Source organism: Tenrec ecaudatus, chromosome 10, assembly GCF_050624435.1.
Source record: "Tenrec ecaudatus isolate mTenEca1 chromosome 10, mTenEca1.hap1, whole genome shotgun sequence".
NCBI lineage: Eukaryota > Metazoa > Chordata > Mammalia > Afrosoricida > Tenrecidae > Tenrec > Tenrec ecaudatus.
In genome coordinates, this window is record NC_134539.1 from 107,483,236 (window position 1) to 107,507,521 (window position 24,286).

Below are 24,286 nucleotides of genomic sequence, written 5' to 3' on the forward strand. Positions count from 1 at the left end.
CTGCCATCAAGTCAATTCTGATTCACAGCAGCCCCACAGAACAGAGTAGAACTGCCCCATTGGGTTTCTCAGGCTGTAAATCTTTGCTGGAGCAGACAGCCTCTTCTTTCTCCCGTTTGAGTGACTGCTGGAGTCAAACTGCTAACCTTGAAGTTAGCAGTCCAATGTGTAACCCACTACACACCACCTTGCTGTTGAAGGCAGATAAAAATGAGTTTCCTGTAGTTTATTGATTGAAATAATTCTTTTACCAGTCAAACTTAGAATTTTCTGCACTAAAGTGTTTCAGAACTCAATGGGGACCTCTCGTATGTCTCTTCTCTAGCAGCAAATAGCTCGGGGTCCATATTTTATTATTATGATAGATATTTTTTGATGTCTATGTTTGTTTTTTTTAACAATTTATTAGGTGCTCATACAACTCTTATCACAGTTCATACATATACATACATCAATTGTATAAAGCACATCTGTACAGTCTTTACCCTAATCATTTTTTCTCCTCTTTTCTTTTTTTACATTTTAGTAGGGACTCATACAACTCTTATCACAATCCATACATATACATACATCAATTGTATAAAACACATCCATACATTCCCTGCCCCAATCATTCTCAAAGCATTTGCTCTCCACTTAAGCCCTTTGCATCGGGTCCTCTTTTTTTTTTTTTCCCTCCCTCCCCTCTCCCCCCTCCCTCATGTGCCCTTGGTAATTTATACATCGTTATTTTGTCATATCTTGCCCTATCCGGAGTCTCCCTTCCCCCCTTCTCTGATATCGTTGAGTGTAATGAATTTTTTAAAAATCACTAGGTTCCTGATATCTGTGTAGAATACTCAGAGACTTTTTCAGATTTTCTAATTTTTGAATTGATTTACAAGAACTATTACTAGAAATTAATAAATTTCTTATCTTTGTTTCCCTCTGGTATGTCAAATCGAAACAGTATTTGACCTGACATTCATAAATAGTGGTAAGAATTTTCTATAACCATTTATTTTGTAACTTGGTGGTTAAAAGTCAGACTTGGAGTTGAAGCCATAGAGGCACTGATAATCAGTTTATTAGGCTGTAATATAACAACTTTTAGACTTTTAAAGCTCTGCTTTGTAAATAGCTTCCTGATTTCATTAGAAGCAATAAGTACCCCATTAATCTGTGATCTGTTGTAATTAGTTGTAGTTTGGCCTTTAATAGAACTAGAATAGTTTATACTCTTATGTGATTTTAATGATTCTAGAGCACTATTTCCTAAAGTGGGAATGATTTCCCCTGGGAAGGCTGGATTAACCCAGGTGGACTGCACAAGCAGATCTCTGTACTTTATTGTAGATGATGGGCTATAGCACAAACATGCTTAATTGCCAGGGGAGTGCTGAGGAATTCCCCGCTCTCACCCCCCCCCCAAAAGGGGGTGGTAGGGCAAATGCTTTGGATCAATGATGTAAACGATTTCATGGTAAATTGTATGGAGATTAAGCATTATATAAAACAATTTGTTTGTGTGTGTGTTTCCTCTGAATGGATGGGCTATTGTGAGTAATATTTTTATTTAGTTTCTTTTTTCTTTCATTAAATTATTTTATTGGGGGCTTGTACAGCTTATCACAATCCATCCATCCATTGTGTCAAGCACATTTGTACATTTGTTGCCATCATCCTTCTCAAAGCCTTTTCTTTCTACTTGAGCCCTCGGTATCAGCTTTTCATTTTCCCTCCTTCCTCCCCCACCCTCACAAACCCTTGATAATTTTTTTTTTTCATGTCTTACACTGACCTTCTCCCTTCACTCACTTTTCTGTTGTCTACCCGCTTGGGAGGGGGTTATAGGTAGAGCATTGTGATCGGTTCCCCCTATGTCCCCCCACCTTCCCATTCCCCTCCTGGTATGGCTACTCTCAATATTGGTCCTGAGGGGTTTAACTGTCCTGGATTCTCTTTGTTTCCAGCTCTTTTTTTTTTTTTTTTTTGTATTTCAAAAAACAAATGTTTATTCTTTGCCAGAGAAAAAAGTATCAGTAGCCGTAAATCAGCCCACCTGGCCCAATGAGAACAGTTCTCCCAGTCCTCAGGAATGCAGGGCCTGCCACTTGCTTAGGAGACCATGATTGGAGGTATATTTTACTCCACACCCATCAGGAATGAGGAGATTCTTGGCAACGAGGTCTTCAAATTCTTCAGCATTGAACTTGGTGAAGCCCCACTTCTTGGAGATGTGGATCTTCTGGTGCCCAGAGAACTTGAACTTGGCTCTGCGCAGGGCCTCGATCACGTGCTCCTTGTTCTGAACCTTGGTGCAAATGGACATGATCACTTGGCCGATGTGGACTCTGGCCACAGTCCCCTGGGGCTTCCAGAAGGCACCTCTCATTCCAGTCTGGCGCCTGTTGGCCCCAGCGCAGGACCACATGGAAGAACACACCAGCCTGTGTGATCGAGTGGTCCCGAAGGGATCAGTTACCAGGCATCAAAGAACAAAAAATCATATCATTGACTGCACACCTCCATATTAGGATCGCTGAAGACAAATGGGTGCATAAGCAAATGTGGTGAAGAAAGCTGATGGTGCCCGGCTATCAAAAGAGATAGTGTCTGGGGTCTTAAAGGCTTGAAGGTGAACAAGCGGCCATCTAGCTCAGAAGCAAAAAAGCCCACATGGAAGAAGCACACCGGCCAGTGCGATCACAAGGTGCCAAGGGACCAGGTATAAGGCATCATGAAAAAAAAAAAAGATATAAGTGTGTGTATGTATGTGTATATATATGTATATATATATATATATATATATATATATATATATATATATATACCATATTAAATGAAGGGGGAAGTGCAGAGTGGAGACCCAAGGCCCAAGTGTCGGCCAATGGAGATCCCCTCATAGAGGGGTTTAGGAGAGGAGATGGGTTAATTAGGGTGCGAGGTAGTACCGATGAAGAACACAGCTTTCCCCCAGATCCTGGATGCTTCCTCCCCCCAACTACCATGATCCGAATTCTACCTTGCAGGCCTGGATAGGACAGAGGCTGTACACTGGTACATATGAGGGCTGGAGGTACAGGTTATCCAGGGTGGATGATACCTTCAGGACCAAGGGTGTGAGGGACGATGCTGGGAGAGTGGAGGGTGAGTGGGTTGGAAAGGGGGAACTGATTACAAGGATCCACATGTGACCTCTTCCCTGGGAGAGGGACAGCAGAGAAGGGGGGGGCAAGGGAGACTCCGGATAGGGCAAGATATGACAAAATAACGATGTATAAATTACCAAGGGCACATGAGGGAGGGGAGAAAGGGGAGGGAGGGGAAAAAAAAAAGAGGACCTGAAGCAAGGGGCTTAAGTGGAGAGCAAATGCCTTGAGAATGATTGGGGCAGGGAATGTATGGATGTGCTTTATACAATTGATGTATGTATATGTATGGATTGTGATAAGAGTTGTATGAGTCCCTACTAAAATGTTAAAAAAAAAAAAAAATACGGGCGGCCTCCGGGGCTTCTGATGAGAGCTGCTCATGTTCATCAGACACCATGTGCCCACAGACTGGGAACTCATCCACTTTTGCCTTCTTCTGACCCAAATCAAAGATGCGAATCTTGGCATTGGGGACACCTTGACAGAAAAGAGACTTCAGATAAGTCTTGTTCTTACAGTACTGGTAACAGCGGGCGGGGCGGCGGCCCATGGCTGCGGCTAGAACTCAAGCCCAGGGCCCCTTTCGGGCAAAGTTTGACAATGGAAAAAGGTGCTTCCAGCTCTTATCTGTACCCATGTACATGCTCTGGTCTAGCCGGATTTGTAAGGTAGAAATGGGGTCATGATAGTGGGTGGGAGGAAGCATTAAAGAACTAGAGGAAAGTTGTATGTTTCATCAGTGCTATACTGAACCCTGACTGGCTCATCTCCTCCCCTTGACCCTTCTGTAAGGGGATGTCCAGTTGCTTACAGATGGGCTTTGGGTCTCCACTCCGCACTCCTCCTCATTCACAATGATATGATTTGTTCTGGGTCTTTTATATCTGATACCTAATCCTATCGACACTTCATGATCACATTGGCTGGTGTGCTTCTTCCATGTGGGCTTTGTTGCTTCTGAGCTAGATGGCCACTTGTTTATCTTCAAGCCTTTAAGATCCCAGATGCTATACCTTTTGATAGCAGGGCCCACTAGCTTTGTCTTCAGCGATTGTGTCGGGAAGGTGAGCATCATGGAATGCCAGTTTAATAGAACAAAGTGTTCTTGTATTGAGGGTGTACTTGAGTGGAGGCCCAATGTCCATCTGCTACCTTAGTACTAAACCTATAACTATATCTACATGAATCTATTTTCCCATTGTCATATATAAATATGTGTACATATGTACATGCCTGTATTTAGACCTCTATAAATGCTCTTTGCCTCCTAATTCTTTATTTCCTTTTACTTTTCTCTTGTCCCACTATCATGTTCAGCCTTCATTTGGGTTTCAGTAATTCCTTTTGGTTACATTGCCTTGGATCAAGCCCTACCAGGCTTCCTACACCCTCCTTGCCACCCATTTTGGATCACTTGTTGTTCCCTTGTCCATGGGTTTGTTAACACCCATTTCCTTTCCCCCAACTCCCCTCTCCCAAATCTTCCCCATCCTCCACTGTTGGTTCCGTTGTTTTCTCCTCCAGATTGTTTATCCTGCTTATCTTATCTAGATAGACTTGCAGAGATAATAATATGCACAAAAATAAGACAGTGAGGGATGTCGTGCCTCGTAGTGGGGCCGGCCATATGGTGTCCTCTCTGTCCATTGGCTTCTCTGAGTGGGGATATTGTCCTCAAGACTTGATGGGCTGGGATGTGCTCCACTCTCCCTTCCTTCCCCTTCATTTGCTCCCGTGTGCTCTGGTCAGACATGTCTCTCTCCCTGAGCTGTTGCTTCAGTGCTGTCCTCTGAAGTGAATTATTCTGGGGGAAGGGGGACCTGTCCACATAGTTGGGATTGGGTCTGGTCCCTGGTGCATTTAGTTTCTAAAGGTGGTCCAGACTAATAAGTACTTGTGACGGGAATAGAAAGAGTGGAAAGTCATATGTCAGCAGGATGCCTGTTTTTCTCCGCCTTGTTTTGGTGTGCTGCCAGGGCAGCCATATGGCCCATGCTCTTCTCAGCCCTGTGGGTCACCTGCCCACGTGCTCTCCTCCCTAGCAGGACTGAACATTCATCTCTCCAGAAAGCGCTTCTCCTAGCTTAGTTCGTCAAAAAGGGAAACCTATTTTGAAAACAAACTCTCTTCCCACTCCATTGCTTTATGAAAGTCGATTTGAACATGATCAGTATTAGGTCTAAATGTGTCTGGTAAGAGTGTGGAATCCAGGTTTGGGGTTCGTCTTGAAGGCGGTGTCAGGGCTAACGTGCTGGAGTGTTTCTGGCTCGGCTGACGTCAGCACGCACAGGGAGAGAGCAGCACTGCAGCCCCCGAGCTGTTACTAACAGCCCTTAAGCTGTCCATCTTTCTCTCCCTGGTGATTTCTCTTGCTTTATTCTGCATTGAAACCTTTTCTAGTTTGTGCATGCATATTAGCCATTCTGTTTAACTTGGGGGTTCGTGACCACAAGCATCCCAGTATAGGATGCCTTTTAAGTTTAGCAAATCCCATCTGAACTAAAGATAGAAGTTAAGAGGGGTACCCCCAAAACCAAACCGAAAACAGAAAAAAGCTCCACCTGTGGAGATTTTATAGTACACATTTTTCCTGCTCAGGGAGCATCAAGCAACTTGCTCTGAGTTAGTGCACCCAGTGGCATTATCTGGGAAGGTGGGTTCTCTCTGCTTCCGTGTTCGTAAAAGCAGTTTCTCTTGAACCTCGGTTTCTGTGATGTCCGATTAAGACAACAGTGTGCCGCTGTTTTGTTTCTTACTCGGGGAAAAGTGCCTAGGAACTGTTGTGGAAGGATTAACATGGTTTGGAAGGATAGCCGTGTACAAGTGGTGTACAAGGATAGTGTACAAGTGGTTTTCTTGTTTCCAGAAAGGTGAAATGTCGATTGATGACAAACCTCATTCTGGACGTCCGTCAACTTCCTGAAAGGATGAAAATGTGGACTCGTAGTGCCTTTGGAGTTCATTCCACCAGGTCCACCTGTTAATCAAGCTTCCTAGCGGTTCTGAAAGATTGCGTAACTGTGTGACAAATAAAGGCCTGATGTGTAGCAGACAGGACTGGTTTTGACACCATGACAAGTATCTGCTCCCTCAGCCATCTCAGTGCTCCAGTTTGGGCACCAAGCAGCAGCATGCCTTCTCCTGCCCCCACGCACCTTACTCACCAGACCTCACTCCATGCGGCTTCTCTTCTTTGTATTTATGCAGAGGGACATGAAAGGGCAGTGCTTTGACATCATAGGAGAGGTGGAGAAAAAAACGGGAGGTGCTGTCAGCCATCCACACAGATGATTGTGAAAAATGTTCCCAAGAATGAAATTGCAGATTTGACAGATGTATTAAGTGTAGTGGAGAGTACATTGACGGTGACAAGGTTGTTTTATAAAAAAATTAAATACCATAATTGATGTATGTATGGATTGTGATAAGAGTTGTTTGAGCCCCTAATAAAATGTTTAAAATTTTTTTTTAATTAAATACATAGCTTTGGTAAAAAGGAAAAAAATCCCATTTTGGGGGGTACCTTCTCATAGACATAGAAAACATATCTAGCTAGCAATGTATTACATAACATAGCCCCTCAGAATTCAGTGCTAGCATGTAAAAATAATAATTCTGTGCATTTTTTCCTTGTGTAGAGGCATGCTGACTACTCGATTACCCACATACTTATCATAACTGCTTGTAAACAGGACATTTCTCTTTTTATATCTGTGGGCATTTTTCTCCAACAGTGATCTGAAGATAAAGGTTGGGGGAAGACACATCAATGCTCACAAGTTTGTCCTGGCAGCCCGCAGTGACAGCTGGAGTCTGGCCAACTTGTCTTCCACCCAGGAGCTGGACCTGTCAGGTGAGCCTCTGGCTGGTCAACAGCCAGCTCAAAAGTACCTGGTGTTGCAGGTGATGGAGTCTCCTTTTGTCACATTCACAGTTCAGTGAAAGTAGCATGCTGTCAGTTGAGGGTGCTCAGGGAACCAGTCAAGTGAGGAGTAAGGCACTGAGTGGTGCTTCCCTTTCGTGCTCAGCTAATTCACACATCAGGAGATATTAGAGGATCTGCAAGGTTCTTACAGTTTATAAGCGATACGTATCTGTCAGACTCATTCATTTCATAGGAGAGGATTTCAAAAGTTCATGGACAGTTGGAATTAAAAGGTAGTGGAATTTGCTCACAAATGTTTTAAACCTTCCTCATGTGAATATTTTCCCTAAGCTTTAAGAATTGAATTCAATGTATGGATTATGCGGAGAGCCTCCAGTAAAATGATTTAAAAAAAAATCAAAAGTAACATGAAAGGGTAGCCACCGCTTGTCTTCAGCTGGTAAACTACTACTGGCTTGATGTTGCATTGTGTCTTGTAGAATTTGGGGGCATGTATAGTAGTAAGTGGACTTAGAAACATTATTTCTAAAACCTTTATGCTTTAAGCAGGATTTCAAATTCAATGTTTAAAGTAGAATTTGCTTATGCTGAACATTTTCATGGTGTCAGAACTTTCTTGAACAATTTTCACTATTGACTGTCTGGCCGCAGGTTGCTTCACTGTGAATCAGGAGGCTTTAGAGAGTTTAGTGAAGTATCATAGTCATACCTTTATCTAGACCCTCTTTTTTTTGGAAATGGTTGGTGTGGTTTGATCCCTGCTGTAAGGTTTGCTTTTAGGAGTGGTCCACTGAAAACGGTCATTGAGTTGATTCTCTGACTCACTGACCCTGTAGGACAGAGTACAATTAATGTTCTTAAGAGATTGACTTTCACAGCGCCCCTTTGACTTACTCTTGTGCTTTTTTTTTTTTTTGGTGGCGGGGGTCTTAATTGCTAAACCTTAAATTCAAAACAAACACAACTTTAATACTCTTTGTTTTTAAGAATTTTAGCACATATTGACAAGTCCTTAGGTTGGCAAACTTAAAACAAGGGCAGTGATTAGTTTGTATTATATCCTTAATTATCTGGCTTTGCTCATTATGCTGTGGTTATTTTAAGAAGCCATTGATAAAAGGAAACTGAATAAAGACTGTATGAATTGTACAATGTTTGTCTTTGCGTATTTATAAGTTAGTAAAGATGCTGATTGATTTCTCTAGGAAGAGAAAGACCTTAACCAACTAGCTCACTACATCTTATAACAATGTAACACATCTTGAGAACACGTCACTTCTTTTGAAGACAAGCCATGTATTTCAGGCAAAAAAGTTGATTATAGACTTTCCACAGCATGTTACTAAAGAGCCCTGAGGCCAAGTGGGCTGTGCATTAGGCTGCTAACGACAAGATCAGCGGTTTGAATCCTCCAGCTGCTCCTCTCGAGAGAGATGAGGCTTTGTGTCCTGCAAAGACTTACAGTCTTGGCGACACCTTCATGAGCAGCTCTCTCCTGCCCTGTAGGGTCACTGAGTCAGCATCATCTTGAGGGCATTGAGTCAGCACTTTGCTAAGGATCCCTGGTGGTGTGGTGGGATAGGCATCCATTGGACCGCTAACTGGAAGGTTGATGGTTCAAATGCTCCAGCTGCTCTCACAAAGATTTACAGGTTCGAAAGCCCCGGGAGTAGTTCCACTCTGTCCTATAGGACTGCTCTGAGCCGGAGCCCACTTGATGGCGGTGGTCTGGGTTGCGTTTGCAGCTGTCACTGTGAGACGTCCAGGGGCTGCGGAAGGACTATTGCGAGGCAGGGGTTTCTTGCGTGCTTTTCCCACAGTCTGTGAAGGGATGGTTTCCCTGACATAAGCGTTTATGGGCAGTCAGTCAGCTTTCCTGGAATGGGCTTGGGTTCTGCAAAGCTATCTGAGAAGGCAGAGAGCATCCTTCCTAGCCCCCTTTCAGTGTGGTGAGGATAGCTCTGTGCTAAAGCATCCCCTGGGTGGCTGCACTCTGCCCCGGAGAGCACAGCCCCCAGAAATGCCAGGGGAAGTCATCCGAGAACTGATGACAACTCAAGTTTTCAGGAGGAATGTAGTGCAGGACACTTGGCATCTGTTGTGAACTGCTAGTCAAGGTGGTTCAGGTCCAGTCCTGGCTAGTGGTTCCCTTCAATGGCATCCGTGGGAGTTTTAATGGAATATGCCCACATACTTGATGTTCTCTCTTTAGAAACAAACACACTCACTGCCATCTAGTTGATTTTGACTCAGAGTGACCCTGTAGGACAGGGTAGAACTGCCCTTGTGGGTTCAAGAGTGTAACTCTTTATGAGAGTAGGAAGCCCCCTACTCCCCTCCCACCCCCGTCTTCCTTCCGTGGAGCAGCTGGTGGTTTCGAATTGTTGGCCTTGAGGTGAGCAGCCCAACTTGTAGCCACGGCACCAGGGCTCTCTTCTCTGCTTCATCTCGTGTGTAGGCTGTACACAGGAGCCTGCTGGTGTGTGGTCGCTAGTTAATCAGCATGGTCGGCAGGTGGAAACCACCAGCAGCTCCGAGGGAGGAAGGCTGGGCTTTCTACTCCCATCAGCAGTGACAGTCTCGGAATCCGCAGGGGGCGCTCTGAGTCGGCACTGACTCCACGGCAGTGCTTTTATACCTACGACACACCCCAGGTGAAGAGAACAGCAAGAGTGACAACAGGTGACTTCAGAAACATGCTCACAGAGGACACAGAAGCGTCCTTGCTCTCCCTCTCGGATCGCTTTGCTTACTCACTGGAAGTTCACTGCCATGTCTTGAGAATGCTCCCATAGTCTGATGGCTTCCTGCCAACAGCCATCCTGGGAGAGGTTCTTCCAGGTAAGCCTCCCAGTGACAACTTCCCTGGCTGACAGTCCGTGCGCAGTCTTAGAAGAGCCCCTGAGCCAGAACTCCCCCAGCTAGGCTGCTCCCCGAGTATTGAGCCTCAGGAATGGTATGCCGTACCAATTGCTTGTTATTTTAATCTGCAGAGGTTGCAGTGATGTGTTGCGCTGCAGTGCTTAATTACTGCAGTGTGTGTCTTTACAAAGCTGGGTCCGGGGCAGTCGGTGTGAGAAGCAGTCAGTGCCGTGTGACGATCAGTGTGGAACAGGATAGCGGGGTACCAGGGCTGGGCCTGATCCCAAGGTGTGAGGAGGGATGCTACACCAAACAGATGCACAGGTTCCATTTATAAGTACTCGGGGTTGTTTTAAGAATGAAGCAGTGTTTTTATTTCTATTTTTTCAAGTGACTATTAAATTATTAGGATGTAAGTATTTTTAAGTTGATTAAACCTAACTGTTGAAACAGAACAGTCAGGCATTTCTTTTGACCTCATGCCATGACCCTTTCATACAGTTCCTCATGTGGTGGTCCCCCCACCCCCAACCATAACATTATTTCCATTGCTACTCCATAACTAATTTTATTACTGTTATGAATCAGGCGACCCCTGTGAAAGGGTCGTTTGACCCTCAAAGGGCTCGTGACCCACAGGTTGAGAACCCTGGCCTAGGGGCTGCTCTGAGAACGTTTCTGAGATGCTCTGGTTGCCATGAACGTAGAAAGTCTGGGAAACTTTGGCATTGGCCATGCGCTTCACTACTCATGCTTCAGATCCTTGGCTCCGTTGTGTCGATGGAGAGGGCCAGATGATCTGCCTGTCTGCCTCTGGGGAGAAGAAGCTGTATTAGCAAGCTTCTAGGTGCCTCCTGTGCTGCTGGGCGTGGACCAAACTTGGAGTCATAAAGAGCTGGAGCTGGTTCTGCTGGGCGGTCGAGCAATGGAGTCATGTGGGGTGTTTGGAAACACTTTTGCCTGAGCCCCATCCCGAGAGGTTCCCGTTGCCTTGATTGGGTTTGAGAATCCAACCCATAGCAGTGCATGCTGTCGGATGTTGATGCAGAACAGGGTGCAGGTGGTGGCTGCTGAGGGTGATTTCAGGGGCCGTGTAGTTCTGTGTACAAGGGGAGAGCTAGCTGGAAGGCGTGCTGCGTTGGGTCTGCAATAGGATGGCTATCGCAGCCACATCCAGGTGGCTACAGTTTGTGTCTCAGGTCGAAACTGAGTGACCAAGGAAAGAGAAAGAGGTCAGTTAGTAGAGATGGGAAACATTTTTACCTCTGGTATATTCTTTGTTTTCGAAGTCTATTTAAAAGAAATCATTTTATTAGGGGCTCATACAAGTCTTATCACAATCCATATTTACATCCATTGTGTAAACCACATCTGTACATTCATTGCCCTCATCATTCTCAAAACATTTGCTCTCCGCTTAAGCCCCTGACATCAGCTCCTCATTTTCCCCCTCCCTTCCCACACCCCCTCCCTCCTGAACCCTTGATAATTTATAAATTATTATTTTGTCATATCTTACACTGTCCGACTTTGACGTCTATTTTATCTGCTATTAAAATAGCCACTGCAGCCTTCTTACACTTACTATTTGCATTGTATGTCTTTTCCCTTACTTTCAACGATGTCTTTACGTGTAACTGTCTCTCACGGTTAGCATTTGGCAGAGTCGCGTCAGACTAGTCAGATTTTGATGGGTGGTTTTTATGATGGAGGCTGACCTTTTGTTTTCCGTCTGTCCCCTTCTTTTTCCCACTGGTTTCCCTTTGTCTTGCTGCCTTTTGGATTATCTGAATGCGTATGTTCCATTCGACTTTATTGATTGACTTTTTGATCACCTCTGTGTGCTCTGTTTTAGTGGTTCTCCTCACACACTGATAATTGGGACTGGACGATTCTCTGTTGTAGGAGAGGGCTTGCCCTGCGCTGTATGGAGTTTTAGAGTATCCCTGCCCTCAACTTCCTCAGCTACAACTAGCACTTCCCCAGTTCTGCCAACCACAGTGTCTCCAGACATTGCCAAATGTATCCTGGGTGGCAGCGCCATCTCTCATTGAGAACCACTGTTTTAAGTAACAACATTTCTTAACCTGCTTCATTTATGGTAAATTGTACATATGTAGTCACATTTATTCCCTAGTCTTTTCAAATGACTCATGAGATGTTTATTCCATATCAAAGCAAAACAAGGAGTTGCCTGGGAGAAAGCCGCCAGGTCTCTCGAGTGCGTTGAAGGCATCCAGGACTGCGGAGAAAAATTTACATATGTGTGTGTGATGTATACACATGTATGGGTGTGTGTAGTGTGTATTGTGTATAAACATGGATTACATATGTGCACATACATATGGGTTTGTACATACATACATATGAAGAGGCTTCATAAAGTGTGGGGGTAGAATGAAAATATAATGGAATCTTTCACAAGCTTTTGAAGCTCCCTCATTTATGTAAAAGCTTTTATAGTCTATTTTAGGCTATAACTTTTTGTACAGCCATGTCATATAAGATGTAAAAATCTTGCAGCCTCCCATCCCTTCCGGCTCCGCTACCACTCGTCTTTTTGTTGGTGTTGGCACATGTGTTACATCTTCTTACGTGCCCCACCGATGGGGCCAAAGTTCTTGCTCTAACAGCGTTCATGTCTACAAGGGAAGGGGACTTCAAAAGGTCCGTCTCATTCCATGGCGAAGTGACCACATTTTCCTGGTTCCTTCCATGTCAAAGAGTTTGGGCTGGTACCTTTGACATTGTGAAAGTTATGCTGTGTAGACCTTGGGGCCTATGGTAATCCCCCGGAAAATGTTGAATCCCTTTAGACTCGCTCTGCAAGTTCTGTTTCACTTCCTGGGGGTACTGGCTTGAATCTTCTTTCAGTTCTTGAAATCTGGGGTGGGACTGACCACGCCATTGGTAAGGTAAGTAAGCCCAAGACTGGTGGGAGTTCCTAGCCAGACTGCGGGTAGTCTTCTGTGGCTCTCTTCACTCTGGACTGTCTTCTTCTTTTCCACCCTCAGGGTTGCCTCTTCCTGGTTTGCCTGGGGTTTTAGCCTTCTCCACCTGCTCTGCAGCAGTCTGTCCCTTGACTGGAGCCCACCTGCATGTCAGAGGGAAAAGTCTGTTGCCCAGGATGGTCCTCCTTCACATTTGCCTCCCTCCATCACTCCGCTGCAGTATTTGGTTCTGATGCTCTGTGCAGAGGGTTCACCTATCACCAGTCAGAACGGACTGGCTCAGTTCTTCTGCTTTAGCACACTTGGATCATCCATCCTTTGGTTTCTTCTTGACAGAGGGATGATGAGAATTGGGGTCCGGAATTTGGTTTTTATTTCCAGGAGATTATATTGTGGTGGCGGATCCTTAAACTAAGGGAAGAGATGTTTTTATTGGTTAAAGGTGCTGGTTGAAGGTGCATCTACCCAGGTTTTTTTTCAACTCATGTGTATAAACAGTATATAAAATCTGGAACCTCGGAGAGAATTGAATCTGACTAAAGTCACCACAACATGGGGCACTGTATTCAAGGGTCACCACAGCATTAGGAAGGTTGAGAACCACTGCTTTAGGGGAACGGTTGTTTCTGGCAGATTAAATAGACACAGGACTTTTAAGTAACAACATTCCTTAACCTGCTTCATTTATGGTAAATTGTACCTATGTAGTCACATTTATTCCCTGGTCTTTTCAAATGACTCATGAGATGTTTATTCCATATCAAAGCAAAATAAGGAGTCGCCTGGGAGAAAGCCGCCAGGTCTCTCGAGTGCGTTGAAGGCATCCAGGACTGCGGAGAAAGCAGGGCCCCGGAAGTGTGGTGGTTTTCCCTGATCCCGGAGAGTCGCAGGGTCTGAGTGGTGATGGTCCCTAGCAGCGGGTCTCCTAGTCAAGGTCACGGAGGGCCAGCTGGCCTTACTCCTCAAAGGCCATTCCTTTTCACGATAACTCCTGGCCTGTCACCCGACTTTTACAGCCACTTGCTGAAGTAGATGGAAGCAGGTAGGCTCCAGGATTTACATAGTTAGGAGAATAGTTTCCTACTCTGGTTCAGTGTTCTCTGCCTACCCGTAAGACCAGCAGCTACTACGCCTGTGTCCCCGAAATGTGATGGATTTCTCCTCAGTACACCTCGAGGCAGGACTGGAGAAAATTGCCATCACCTGAACCTCAGGTTATTGGAGCTATTGAGAGTGCCCAGGAATTCCCTGCAGAAGATGATTTTTAGATACCTAAAACATAGGCCTTTGTTTAATCATTCGGGTTTTGAGTGATCACTTTTACAGCCCGGGCTCTGTGCTTGGACATTTGAGGGAGTGCTGGCTAATAAAAGAACCCAGCCAAGTTTTAAACCCACTTAAAGAAGGCATAGCCCGGCAATGGTTTGAGGATGGCAGTGTGGGCGCATACTCTCCCCAGATGGGAGTGGCCTGCCTTCCAGGGTGGGGCTGAGGGAGAGCAGCGCTCAGGACGAGGGTCCTCTGTGCCTTGTGCTGGCCGGTGGAGCTCCTCCTGGAGATGACCGCTGGTCAGAGAGCGCTTAGAAATCCACCCTTCCCCTTCCAACATGTAGTCACACACCTGCGACAGCTGAGTCGAAGTAGCTCTTCAAGTAAACTGTCAAAATGCCTCCAAGTAGATTTCAGTGTGATTTTTAAATAGCTTTGTCTGTTTTAAAACCCTTTATAAAGGTTCCCAAACGTATTTGGCCTGATGTCCCTTTTCTGGGGGTGGGGAGTGGGGGAGGAATTACTCAGTCCCCCCCTGAAAGTAAAAATTTTGATGGTCTAGGCCATAATCGGAGATAAACTGTTGGTTATTGGCTTCTGCACACAGCACCACCCCCCCTAGTGCCCCCAGGGTGCAGTGGCGTTTATTACTGCCACTGGCAAGCAGAAGCCTAGCTAATCAAGTATACTTTCTTAAACTATCGGATGTCAAAATTACAGCGTGGGTATGTGAAAACAAAGATGCTGGGCCCTGCCCCAGGGTTTTGATTCTCTCAGTGTGGGTGGGACCTGACATTTAGAATTTCTAACCAGATTCCAGGTGAGGCAGAGTCTGCCAGTCCAGGACCACACTTGCAAACCTGATCTACACCATGCTCTTCTGATGAACCAAGAGCTGTTCTAGGTGAGATAACAGTTTAGATAGTTATACTGCAGTTTTCAGCCTACGCCTCTCCTCAGGTTGCTGTATGGTCTTTTTTTGCTATATAGTCTTTAGTTCAACTTAATTGCACAAGTAATGTGTCTTCATTAAGTGAAAACCAAGGGAAAAATAGGCAAAGAAAAACTAACTATAAATTGTAGCAGGGTTGGTAATTTAGTACATATCCTTTCAAATTCTCACACATAGCTGGTTATTATGTTTGTGGGTCTATACATCCTAATGCAAACATATTTTTACACAATGTTTTGAGACAGTTATATTTTATTTTTCAATGGTTTGATTGATATAAAATTCACATATCATACACTTCTGTAGTTAAGTCATTTATAAAAGAATTTTCACACACATTTGCACACACAAATAGAAGGCTTTAAAAAGTTCGCGGAGCAGTTCTCTTTTAGTTTTTCCATAAACTTCTTGAAGCCCACCCATATACAAATGGGCTGCTTTCAACAATGCAACTTATTGTGTGGTTGGTGAGAGTACCCTCACAGAGCATGTGCCGGTTAGACGGTGTCTACACAGCGGCCGTGATTACACTCTTCACGTTGTGCCAGTGTTCTCGCCCTTCTTCCCCGCATTAATATGACCTCACTGCCCTCTCAGTTTCCTCTCTTTGCTTTCAGAGTTGGCTGTTGTCATTTCGAGCTTAAAGGGACAGTGCTCAGGGCAGAGGTTAAAGAAGTAGGTAAGCTAAGCTATTGCTTGGTTTTAAGAAGACCTCCAGAGATAGAGCCTCTTTTTTTTTTTTAACTTGGTAGACAGTGGGGTGTCTGGGGGGTGTGGTGTGGGTGTTGATTCATCTCCGACTCGTGGCAACTTCATCTGCAGCAGAGCTGTGTGTTTTGTATAGAAAGGCCTATGTACATTTTAATTGCTGCAAACTTCCAGTGTGTGTAGATTCTACAGTTTATTTAATCAGTTTTAAGATGTTGTCCCAGTTTTTCGTGCTTAAATGTAGTACTGTGTTGAATGTCTTAGTGCATACATTTCTCAGTATTTATCTTATTTTGTTAGGTTAATAACTGACATGGATGATTGCTGTGTAAAAGACTATGTGTTTTTAAAAATCTTGGCTAGTTTGAGAGACAGTGTATGTTAGTTTAACTTCTATTTTTGGATACCGGGCATACTCACCATTCGCAACTTATACTTTGTTACCTAAGTATAACCATTGCCCATTTCCCCATTGGGTGTCCATTTTTTTTCATTGTCACCTGTGAGATCATTGTATTCGAATGTAAACTCACTTTGTCATATATGTGGCATTTTATTTATTTCTTCCATTTTATTTGGAAGGCTCCTTCCCACCACCCCACGACCCCATCCATAAAAACTTGGTAACACTTTGCCGGAGTCGGGTGCTGCCCAGACCGCTGAATCACCATGTTCAGTGGCTGTGCTGTTTTGCTCAGCTGGTTGTACCTTACTTTACTTTTTTAGCCTCACATTCCAGCAGAGTCACAGGAAGGCCTATGTGCTCATCTGGTGCTTTGCTGCTGCTCAGTTTGCTGTCTTTTCTTTCCCTCTCTCACCAGATGCTAACCCGGAGGTGACAATGACAATGCTGCGCTGGATCTATACGGATGAGTTGGAGCTCAGGGAAGATGACGTGTTCCTGACGGAACTGATGAAACTAGCTAATCGGTTTCAGCTCCAGCTCCTGAGGGAGAGGCAAGTCACAGCAGATCTAGTCAAGCACCTCAGATGGTGGTGGCTGAGCTTTAATTATGCCAAGCTCTGGGAAACCGCTTCTCCAGCTAATGTAAATAACTTTCGCAAGGCGTTCTTTTAAAGTCGATGGTGGGGAGAGAATCTGTCATCCTGGTGGTGCTCTGCTTCCGTATAAACGCTCACTGGTGAACAAAAAGGTCGGTGGTTTGAACCCACCTGTAGTCGACTTCTGTGAAGGTGACAGCCCTGGAAACCCTGTGGGGCAGTTCCACTTTGTCCCAGAGGGCCCCTGTGAGTCGGAGTCCAGTCAGCGGTTTGGGGTTTGCTCTGTGCTATCTTGTGGCTGAATTTTGCCAAAGCTTTTGGCATTCTTTTCTTTCACTGGGCTGTGAGCGGAAATGCCCTCAATTGTGTGAACTCGTAAGTGTACTGGAATCCTGCAATACATACCCAAATGCTTCCCTTTCTCTGCCGCACTGTGTCCTTGGACGTTTCCTCCTACTTCCTGAATGTCCCACTTGGACAAAGGGAGTCCTGGGCAGATTCTTTGTCCAGAACATGTTCTTGCCTCATTTGAGTGCATGGGACCATATGGCTCCTTATGTTTCATAACTAGTCTTTCAGATCTAGTTATGTCATTATTACTTTGCTGATTTCAGATCGTGCGTCATTTAAGTTACTGCTTTGCTGATTCTCAAGGAACCCTGGGGGCTTAGTCGGTTAAGCTTCGGACTGTTGACTATAAGGTCTGTGGTCAAACAGCTGCTCCCAGGAGAAAGATGAGCCTGGCTGCTTCTGTCAAGCTAGGGCCCCTGTGAGTCTGAATCTCAACCCAGAGGCCGTAGAAATCTTTTCGCATGTGTTTTTTTTAATCTTGTCATTTTTCTCTGAGGCTCTCCCATGTTGGCATGATAGGACAACAGAAAACAGTGTCCATCAAGGGGAGGCCAGACAAAGTGCCCTCAGGTGTTGGAGAGGTGGCCTTTGCCTGGCTCAATGCAGTCTTTTTATATCACTTGGTGAGCTTTTGTATTCTCTGGCCGACAGTTGATGGCTGTCCTTCTGGGTGGGTGAAAGGATGGCTGCAGCCACTTGGAGACCCTCCCCCAGTTGCCAAGTTGCCCTCAGGGAACCAAGGGAGGTCGGGCTGTCTGGGACCTGCCGACTCTGTTCTCACCCCCAGGGTGGTCCATTGTGCCCCTCAGGACTCACCCTTTGACAACCTGCTACTGCTCCGGGCTCAAGTCCAATAGTCTGTGTAGGCACATGCAGTTAGATTAGCTAAGCAACTTTGCTGAAGAGGCCTTGCAGTTCCTGCCTCTTTCCTTGTTCATTGCGTGCTTATTTAGGAACATGTTGGAGCCACCTGAGAGTGAAATGGGATCATTTTAATTAAACGGAGTGTGATTTTATCATCATTTTGTTTCAGTTCTCAGGTTTGCTGCACTTCCTCCGATCGACCTTGTCAAACTTGCATTCGGTGAAATTGCTTTGATATAAATGTCCTGTGGTTGGACTCATTTAGATCATTGTAATCTGCCTAATGGATTCTTTAATTAAAATGTTTGTTAATTATTGGCTGATCAGGCTTCCTAGCCATCAACACTACCAGTTGCTCGGATTTGTACTGTTGGATGTGGGCATGAAGTTCTTGTGCCCTGGTTTGAAGAGCCAGGGTGGAGAAACCCAGGTAGCGGGGTCTAGTGTCCTGTAGTGCCCTCTGCTGGCCGCAGGAGAAACGGCACGTCGGTGACAGGCCTGGAAGGGGCTCTGATGCCGGCTCTGCAGTTGAGCAGATAGATGTTGTGACCTCGGGGTCTTGTGGTTGGGAATGACACCACTTTTGCAAAAGGAGATATATTTTGGTAAGTTTTATCAGTAAAAGGCTTTAAAAAAGAGAGAGAGATAATAGTTTATGTTAAAAAGAGATAATGTCTCCCAGTTATAAAAGTGTAAACTGTGTGCAGTGTATGGTATTTAGAAACCACAGAAGAATATTATAAAAAGAGACATCTGTTCAGTCACTGTGAACCCTTTGTTGTTTTCCCTCAATCACCTCTCTCTTTCTCTCACACACACACGCACACACACCGTCAATGTCAAAGCTAGACACCTAAGTAAATGTATGCTGATTCTGTAACACGTAGGCCTGCTGTCTGATGTGTACCCCTATGTTTATTTTTTACTTTACAATTAAAACATATGTTAACAACAACAAATTCCCTCCCATGGCAAGCCAGTCTGTTTTGCCGCTTTTCAGCGAAGATTTGAGCTGAGAGTCTTCCTTGGTAAACGAGCTGACAGGTTCTTCAACTGTGTCAATCCTGTCAGCAACCGTTCCGAAGCTGTCCAAATGGCACGGGCAATCCTAGAGGCTAGTGAGGAGTTGCCGCCGCCCGTCTTACACCCGGCAAAGCCCCCGGTCCCTGTGCCGTCAGACAGCAAACGAGGACGGGGTTTGCAGATGGACGGCATCTGTCAGTCAAAGCGCCTTGTAAAGTGCTCTCCAAAAGGCAGGTGGCCTAGTGCCCTGTGGGAGGCTGCTTGCGGTCAGGACGGGAAGACATTTGTGATGTAAAAGCAGCAACTGTTTGTTTCATATCTCTGCAAAGAGGCTTTTTTGTCCTCCAATGTGCTGCTTTCTTAGCGGAGGCCAGAGCGGCTTTGTCGGATGCTGCCGTGGTGTGGTACGAGCTTAGAGACGGGAAAACCAGGCTGCAGGAGCTGCAGCTCAAACGTCATCCTGTCCTCTGCCACCTACATTGTTATTCTTTTGTTTAGATACTGAAACAACTTGAGTCGAAAATGCCCCGGGATCACTGTTTCTTTATAGCGTGCCAGCTGCCCTTGGCAGAAGAAAACACCCAAGCACAAACACCCCAGTCTTACTTTCAAGCAGGCACCAGCTGGTATTGAAAGAAAGGCGGGATCCGGGGTGTTTGATTTATAATGGTCCATGCGTGTATGTGATCAGCAAAATTCATGTGCTTGCTTTTAAAGCAGCTAGGGTATCTCATACTTAACAAGCTCATTGACAGATTATTTTGAATCTGGCCAGGATTGAGCAATCTAATATCATAATTAAAGGCTTGTACTTTTAGAATACTGGGGACTCGCTATCCTTTATTTGGAGCTCTTGGGCATGACCCTGCACCTTCGTGTTCCTGGACATAGCCAGCCAGCACACACACTTGTTTTACTCTGGTCGTTCATGAAAAGGTAATGCTGCCCGTCACTGCTCTTCTCTTGTAGATGTGAGAAGGGCGTTATGTCGCTGGTGAACGTTCGGAACTGTATCCGCTTCTATCAGACAGCGGAGGAGTTGAATGCCAGCACACTGATGAACTACTGTGCGGAAATCATCGCCAGTCATTGGGTGAGTGGGGAGTCAGAGGCTGGGATCTGTTTGGTGGAAAGTTACCTCTGAGACCAGTTTCTTCTTGTTAAAATGGAAGGTGAAGTGGCTGGATTGGCTGATCTGCGAGATGCTTTGCTAGTCGGCAGTTCTGTGAATGCAATGTGGAGAGGCAGGCGATAGATAGCTCCGGCAGTAAACAAGGATGCCTGCCTGCCTGTCCTCCTTCTGCTCAAACTGCGGCCTTTGCAGGGGAGTAGCAGTGTGTTCCAGAGCTTTCCCTGGCTTCTTCTTCCATGTCTAGGGAGCATTATTAAATGTGAACTACCCTTCTTACGTGGTTTTCATCATTCAAGTCCATTTCACAGTGTGCGACGGTACTGGCTTTGTAAGGGCTACTTCTGTTTGCCAGTCTCTTGCTAGTCTCTTGAAATTAGTTTTAGGTAATTATTAACATTCAGTAACCCTGTGAGAAAGGTCTTAGTAATTCAGAAAAGAGTAGAAACAGGAATAGTAACCTCCGTACCACAATAAAGAACCCTGGTGTAGTGGTTACAAGTTCCAGGCCTGCAGTTCAAAACCACCAGCTGGGAGAAAGGTGGGCCTCTCTACTCCCATGAAGAGTTACTTACAGTCTTGGAAACGGACAGGGCCTATTCTACCCTTCCCTGTAGGGTAGGTGTGGGTTGGCAATGACTCAATAACAGTGAGTGAGTGGTACCACAGTAGGTAGAGATACAGTGGTCTGTAGTCTGTAAAGACTGATTGTGATTCATTGGTGTGAATGGTGGAAGTTCCGGTTGATTTGTGAATTGCCATCACTATGGGGGAGGGGGGCAAGCACTCCCCTCGAGGCTCAATTCCAGGTGGGTGTGGGAATCGGGAACTATCAGGGGGCATGACCTACTGGCTGTCCAAGAAGGTGCTCTTCCAGTGACTTGCTCTGAGCTTAGGCTTAGACAAGTCACGTCTCCTCTCCTGGGCACCGCTGTCTTCATCTGTTGGTAGCAGTGTCTGCCTCACAGGCACTTCTTCCAGTAGAGCCTAACTCACTGTGGGCGGGCTTCCTGGATGTCTGCTGTGAAATGGTACTGTTGATTGGTTGGAACCGTTTGGCCTCTCTCTTCTCTTTCACCTGTAGGATGACTTACGGAAGGAGGACTTCAGCAGCCTGAGTGCTCAGTTGTTGTATAAAATGATCAAATCCAAGACCGAGTACCCTCTGCATAAAGCGATTAAAGTGGAGAGGGATGACGTTGTCTTCCTGTATCTGATTGAAATGGATTCACAGGTACTGTAAACTGTTTGTTTGTTTCCTCCGTATTTTCCACACTTCTCCCCCAGACCACTTGGTATTCAGAAGTGCTTTCTCACGTCCTTCTCCTACGATGCAGGTTTGGGATTCATAATACACATTCAGCAGGTGTATTTCTACTAACAGTGTGATCAAGGGAAGCCGGCTTTTTCCTGTCATGCTCCTCAAAGTTCCTGCTGAGCCTCTACCCGTTGTCCAGTTCCAAAGCCATTTCAACAGCAGTGCCTGACATCCGGGCACCAAAACCCACATTCATTTTCTATTGGCATGTAACAAACTGACAGGCGTAGTGGCTGAAAACACACCAGTATGTGTCATCTCACAGCTCTGTGGGTCTCACGAGGCTGAAGCCAAGCTGTCGGCCAGCTCTGTTCCTTTCTGGAGTCGCTAGGGGGAGAGTGTTTCCCGCTTACTTGGATTGCTGGCCGAGTCCAGTGTCGTGTGGTTTGAGCAGGCTATAAGCTGAGGGCCATTCCTGGAGGCCACTGTGCTTTCCCCTCTCCCTTCAAAGGTGGCAGGTCAGGCCACATCTGTCTGCCTTGCTCTTGTCCCCCAGGGTACCTCCGTTCTTAGATTGGGTCCACCAGGATAATCCACAGTCATCTCCCGGCTCCGGGTCTGTAACCTGCCTCATAGTTGCAGGGTCCCTTTTGCTATGGAAAGCAAGATGGTCACGGGTTCTGGAGATGTTTGGGGAGTGCTATTCTGCCTACCACATTGTCTGGCAGGAAAGCAGTTGTTCCTGACAGAGGGCTATGCAGTGTGTGTTAACCAGGTGCCCAGGGTCTGGGGGGCAGTAAGCTCTTAGAAGGGGTCCAATTGTTAAGCCCCGATCCTTCACGAAAAGGTTATCTGTTTTGCCTGAGGCTGCCTGAACTTCTGCCCCGGCACCTGTGCTTCTTCAGCACTCTGCCTGCCTTCAGCCCCCTTCCCCCTCCTCTGCCCCCCCCAGGTCTGTACCTTGTCCTCCATATTTGTTGGTGTCTGCCCTGTGCTCCCTGTGGAGGCCTGGTAGAAGTTTGTGAATTCCTTTGAACTTGTGAAGTAAGCAGGGTTTAATAGCCCTATCATTTGACATTCGCATAACAGAGCCTCCTTAAGGCTTACAGCGGAACCGAGTGAAACTGCTGGTGTATTCTCTCTCACTGCCTCCTGACTTAGCAACTTCTCTGTGCAGCTCCCTGGGAAGTTGAATGAAGTGGACCAGAACGGCGATCTTGCCTTAGACCTGGCCCTCTCTCGGCGGCTAGAGAGCATAGCCACCACGCTGGTCAGCCACAAAGCGGATGTGGACATGGTAGACAAGAATGGCTGGAGCTTGTTACACAAAGGGATCCAAAGAGGTAGGAAGTCGCTCTGGTATTTTCCTCTGAGGGCAGCTTGACTTTTCTCTGTGCCAGTTCCTAAGAATCTGACCCGGTTCCAGAGAGCCCAAAGTCTCCCTTCACTGGTTGACTGTGTGACCTGGACATGTGATCGCTGGGCCACAAGAGCGATTGCTCGTCGTCCTTCCTTCTTTCCTTCCTTCCTTCCTTCCTTCCTTCCTCCCTTCCTTCCTTCCTTCCTTCCTTCCTTCCTTCCTTCCTTCCTTCCTTCCTGGTACCAGCGGGTCCCAGGGAGAAAGGCTGGGAAGCTGGGGAGAACTTTCAGAAGGTGGCCGTGTCCTTTGTCGTGATTCTCCAGCAACAGCTCCAGAAGACGTGTAGCCCCTACTGTTGAGAGAGGGAGTAGCAAAACCACACCATGTTTCAACACATTCCTAGATTCTGGCGTCTTCCGCTAGCACTCTGGACTGTCACGGCAAAGAGGGCACGTCTCACTATGTGCCGAGAAAGCTCTTGGGAACTGCAGCTCTATGTTGAGCACGTTGTCATTAGGAATGGGAAGAATCTGTCAGTGCTAGAACGGAGATTGTTAACATTGTAATCGTAATGAGGTGGCTCTTTTGCTTGGAAAGTGTTTTGCTTTCTCTACGGCTTGATTAACTCCCGAGTGCCAGCTGGGCCCGGCCTGACGCGTGCGGAGCGTGTTGTTGACAGAGGAGGTGCCACAGAGGTGGAGTGACGGCTGGGGACAGTATCAGAGCCCAAATTCTGCAGGCATGGTTGACTGAATGGGACACTTGGGCCAAGCTTACTTCTTTGTTGTTTACATGTGTAGATTGAAGGCGGCATATTTCGATTTCCCCATATCTAATCACATGCATCGGGAGAAAGATGAGGCTTTCTACTCCCGTAAAGAATTGCAGTCTCGGGAACCCACTGGCCCAGTTCTCCCCTGTCCTGTCGGAACGCTGTGAGTTGACACCAGCTTGATGGCAGTGGTTAATGTCATTCATTGTGCCCTTCTGATCATGCGTTATTGTGCTAGTAATGTCTCTGCCCCTAGTAGTTTAGTTCTCTCAATGCCATCGAATCGATGCCGATTCATAGCAGCACTATAGAACAGGGCAGAACTGCCCCTGTCAGTTTCAGAGACTGTAACTGTTTACAGGAATAGAAAGCCCCATCTTTCTCCCACTGAGTGGCTGGTGGTTTCGAACTATGGACCTTGCAGCTCACAGCTAGTTAGTGGACTATAGTTACTCCAAGATGTGGCTACTGTTATAGCTGTGATTTCTCCCTCCTGGGCAAAGGTTTCAATATAAATATTCTTCCAGGTCATGTGTTAGACTGTAAGCTTGCTGGCTGACGGAGGGGACACTTTGCTCCTCAATGGAAGGAGACCCTTGGTGTGTGTCACCATTGAGAGCAGATGCGTTTTTCCCAGGCCCACCCACACTGTGCAGAGCCACCAGACACTCAGCCCAGGGCGTGGGTGTGCGTCCAGAGGGAGTGTTTGCACCACACAGGGGATTACCCGTTCCCACACTGTGTAGTGTCTGCGATGTTTATTTT

General features: G+C 46.1%; 1 protein-coding gene and 1 pseudogene across 2 annotated transcripts in view; one reads left to right on the top strand and one right to left on the bottom strand.

Moving 5' to 3' along the window:
* The window catches only part of ANKFY1 (ankyrin repeat and FYVE domain containing 1), an 84,954-nt gene that overhangs the window by 23,592 nt on the left and 37,076 nt on the right, over window positions 1-24,286 (top strand). For both annotated transcript variants that reach the window (XM_075561165.1, XM_075561166.1), the window contains exons 3-7: window positions 6,869-6,987; window positions 16,584-16,719; window positions 19,972-20,095; window positions 21,216-21,365; window positions 22,567-22,732. In XM_075561165.1, the coding sequence (XP_075417280.1) occupies window positions 6,869-6,987; window positions 16,584-16,719; window positions 19,972-20,095; window positions 21,216-21,365; window positions 22,567-22,732 (695 nt within the window). The remainder of the gene's footprint in view (window positions 1-6,868; window positions 6,988-16,583; window positions 16,720-19,971; window positions 20,096-21,215; window positions 21,366-22,566; window positions 22,733-24,286) is intronic.
* LOC142458152 (large ribosomal subunit protein uL16-like) lies at window positions 2,072-3,684 on the bottom strand (annotated as a pseudogene).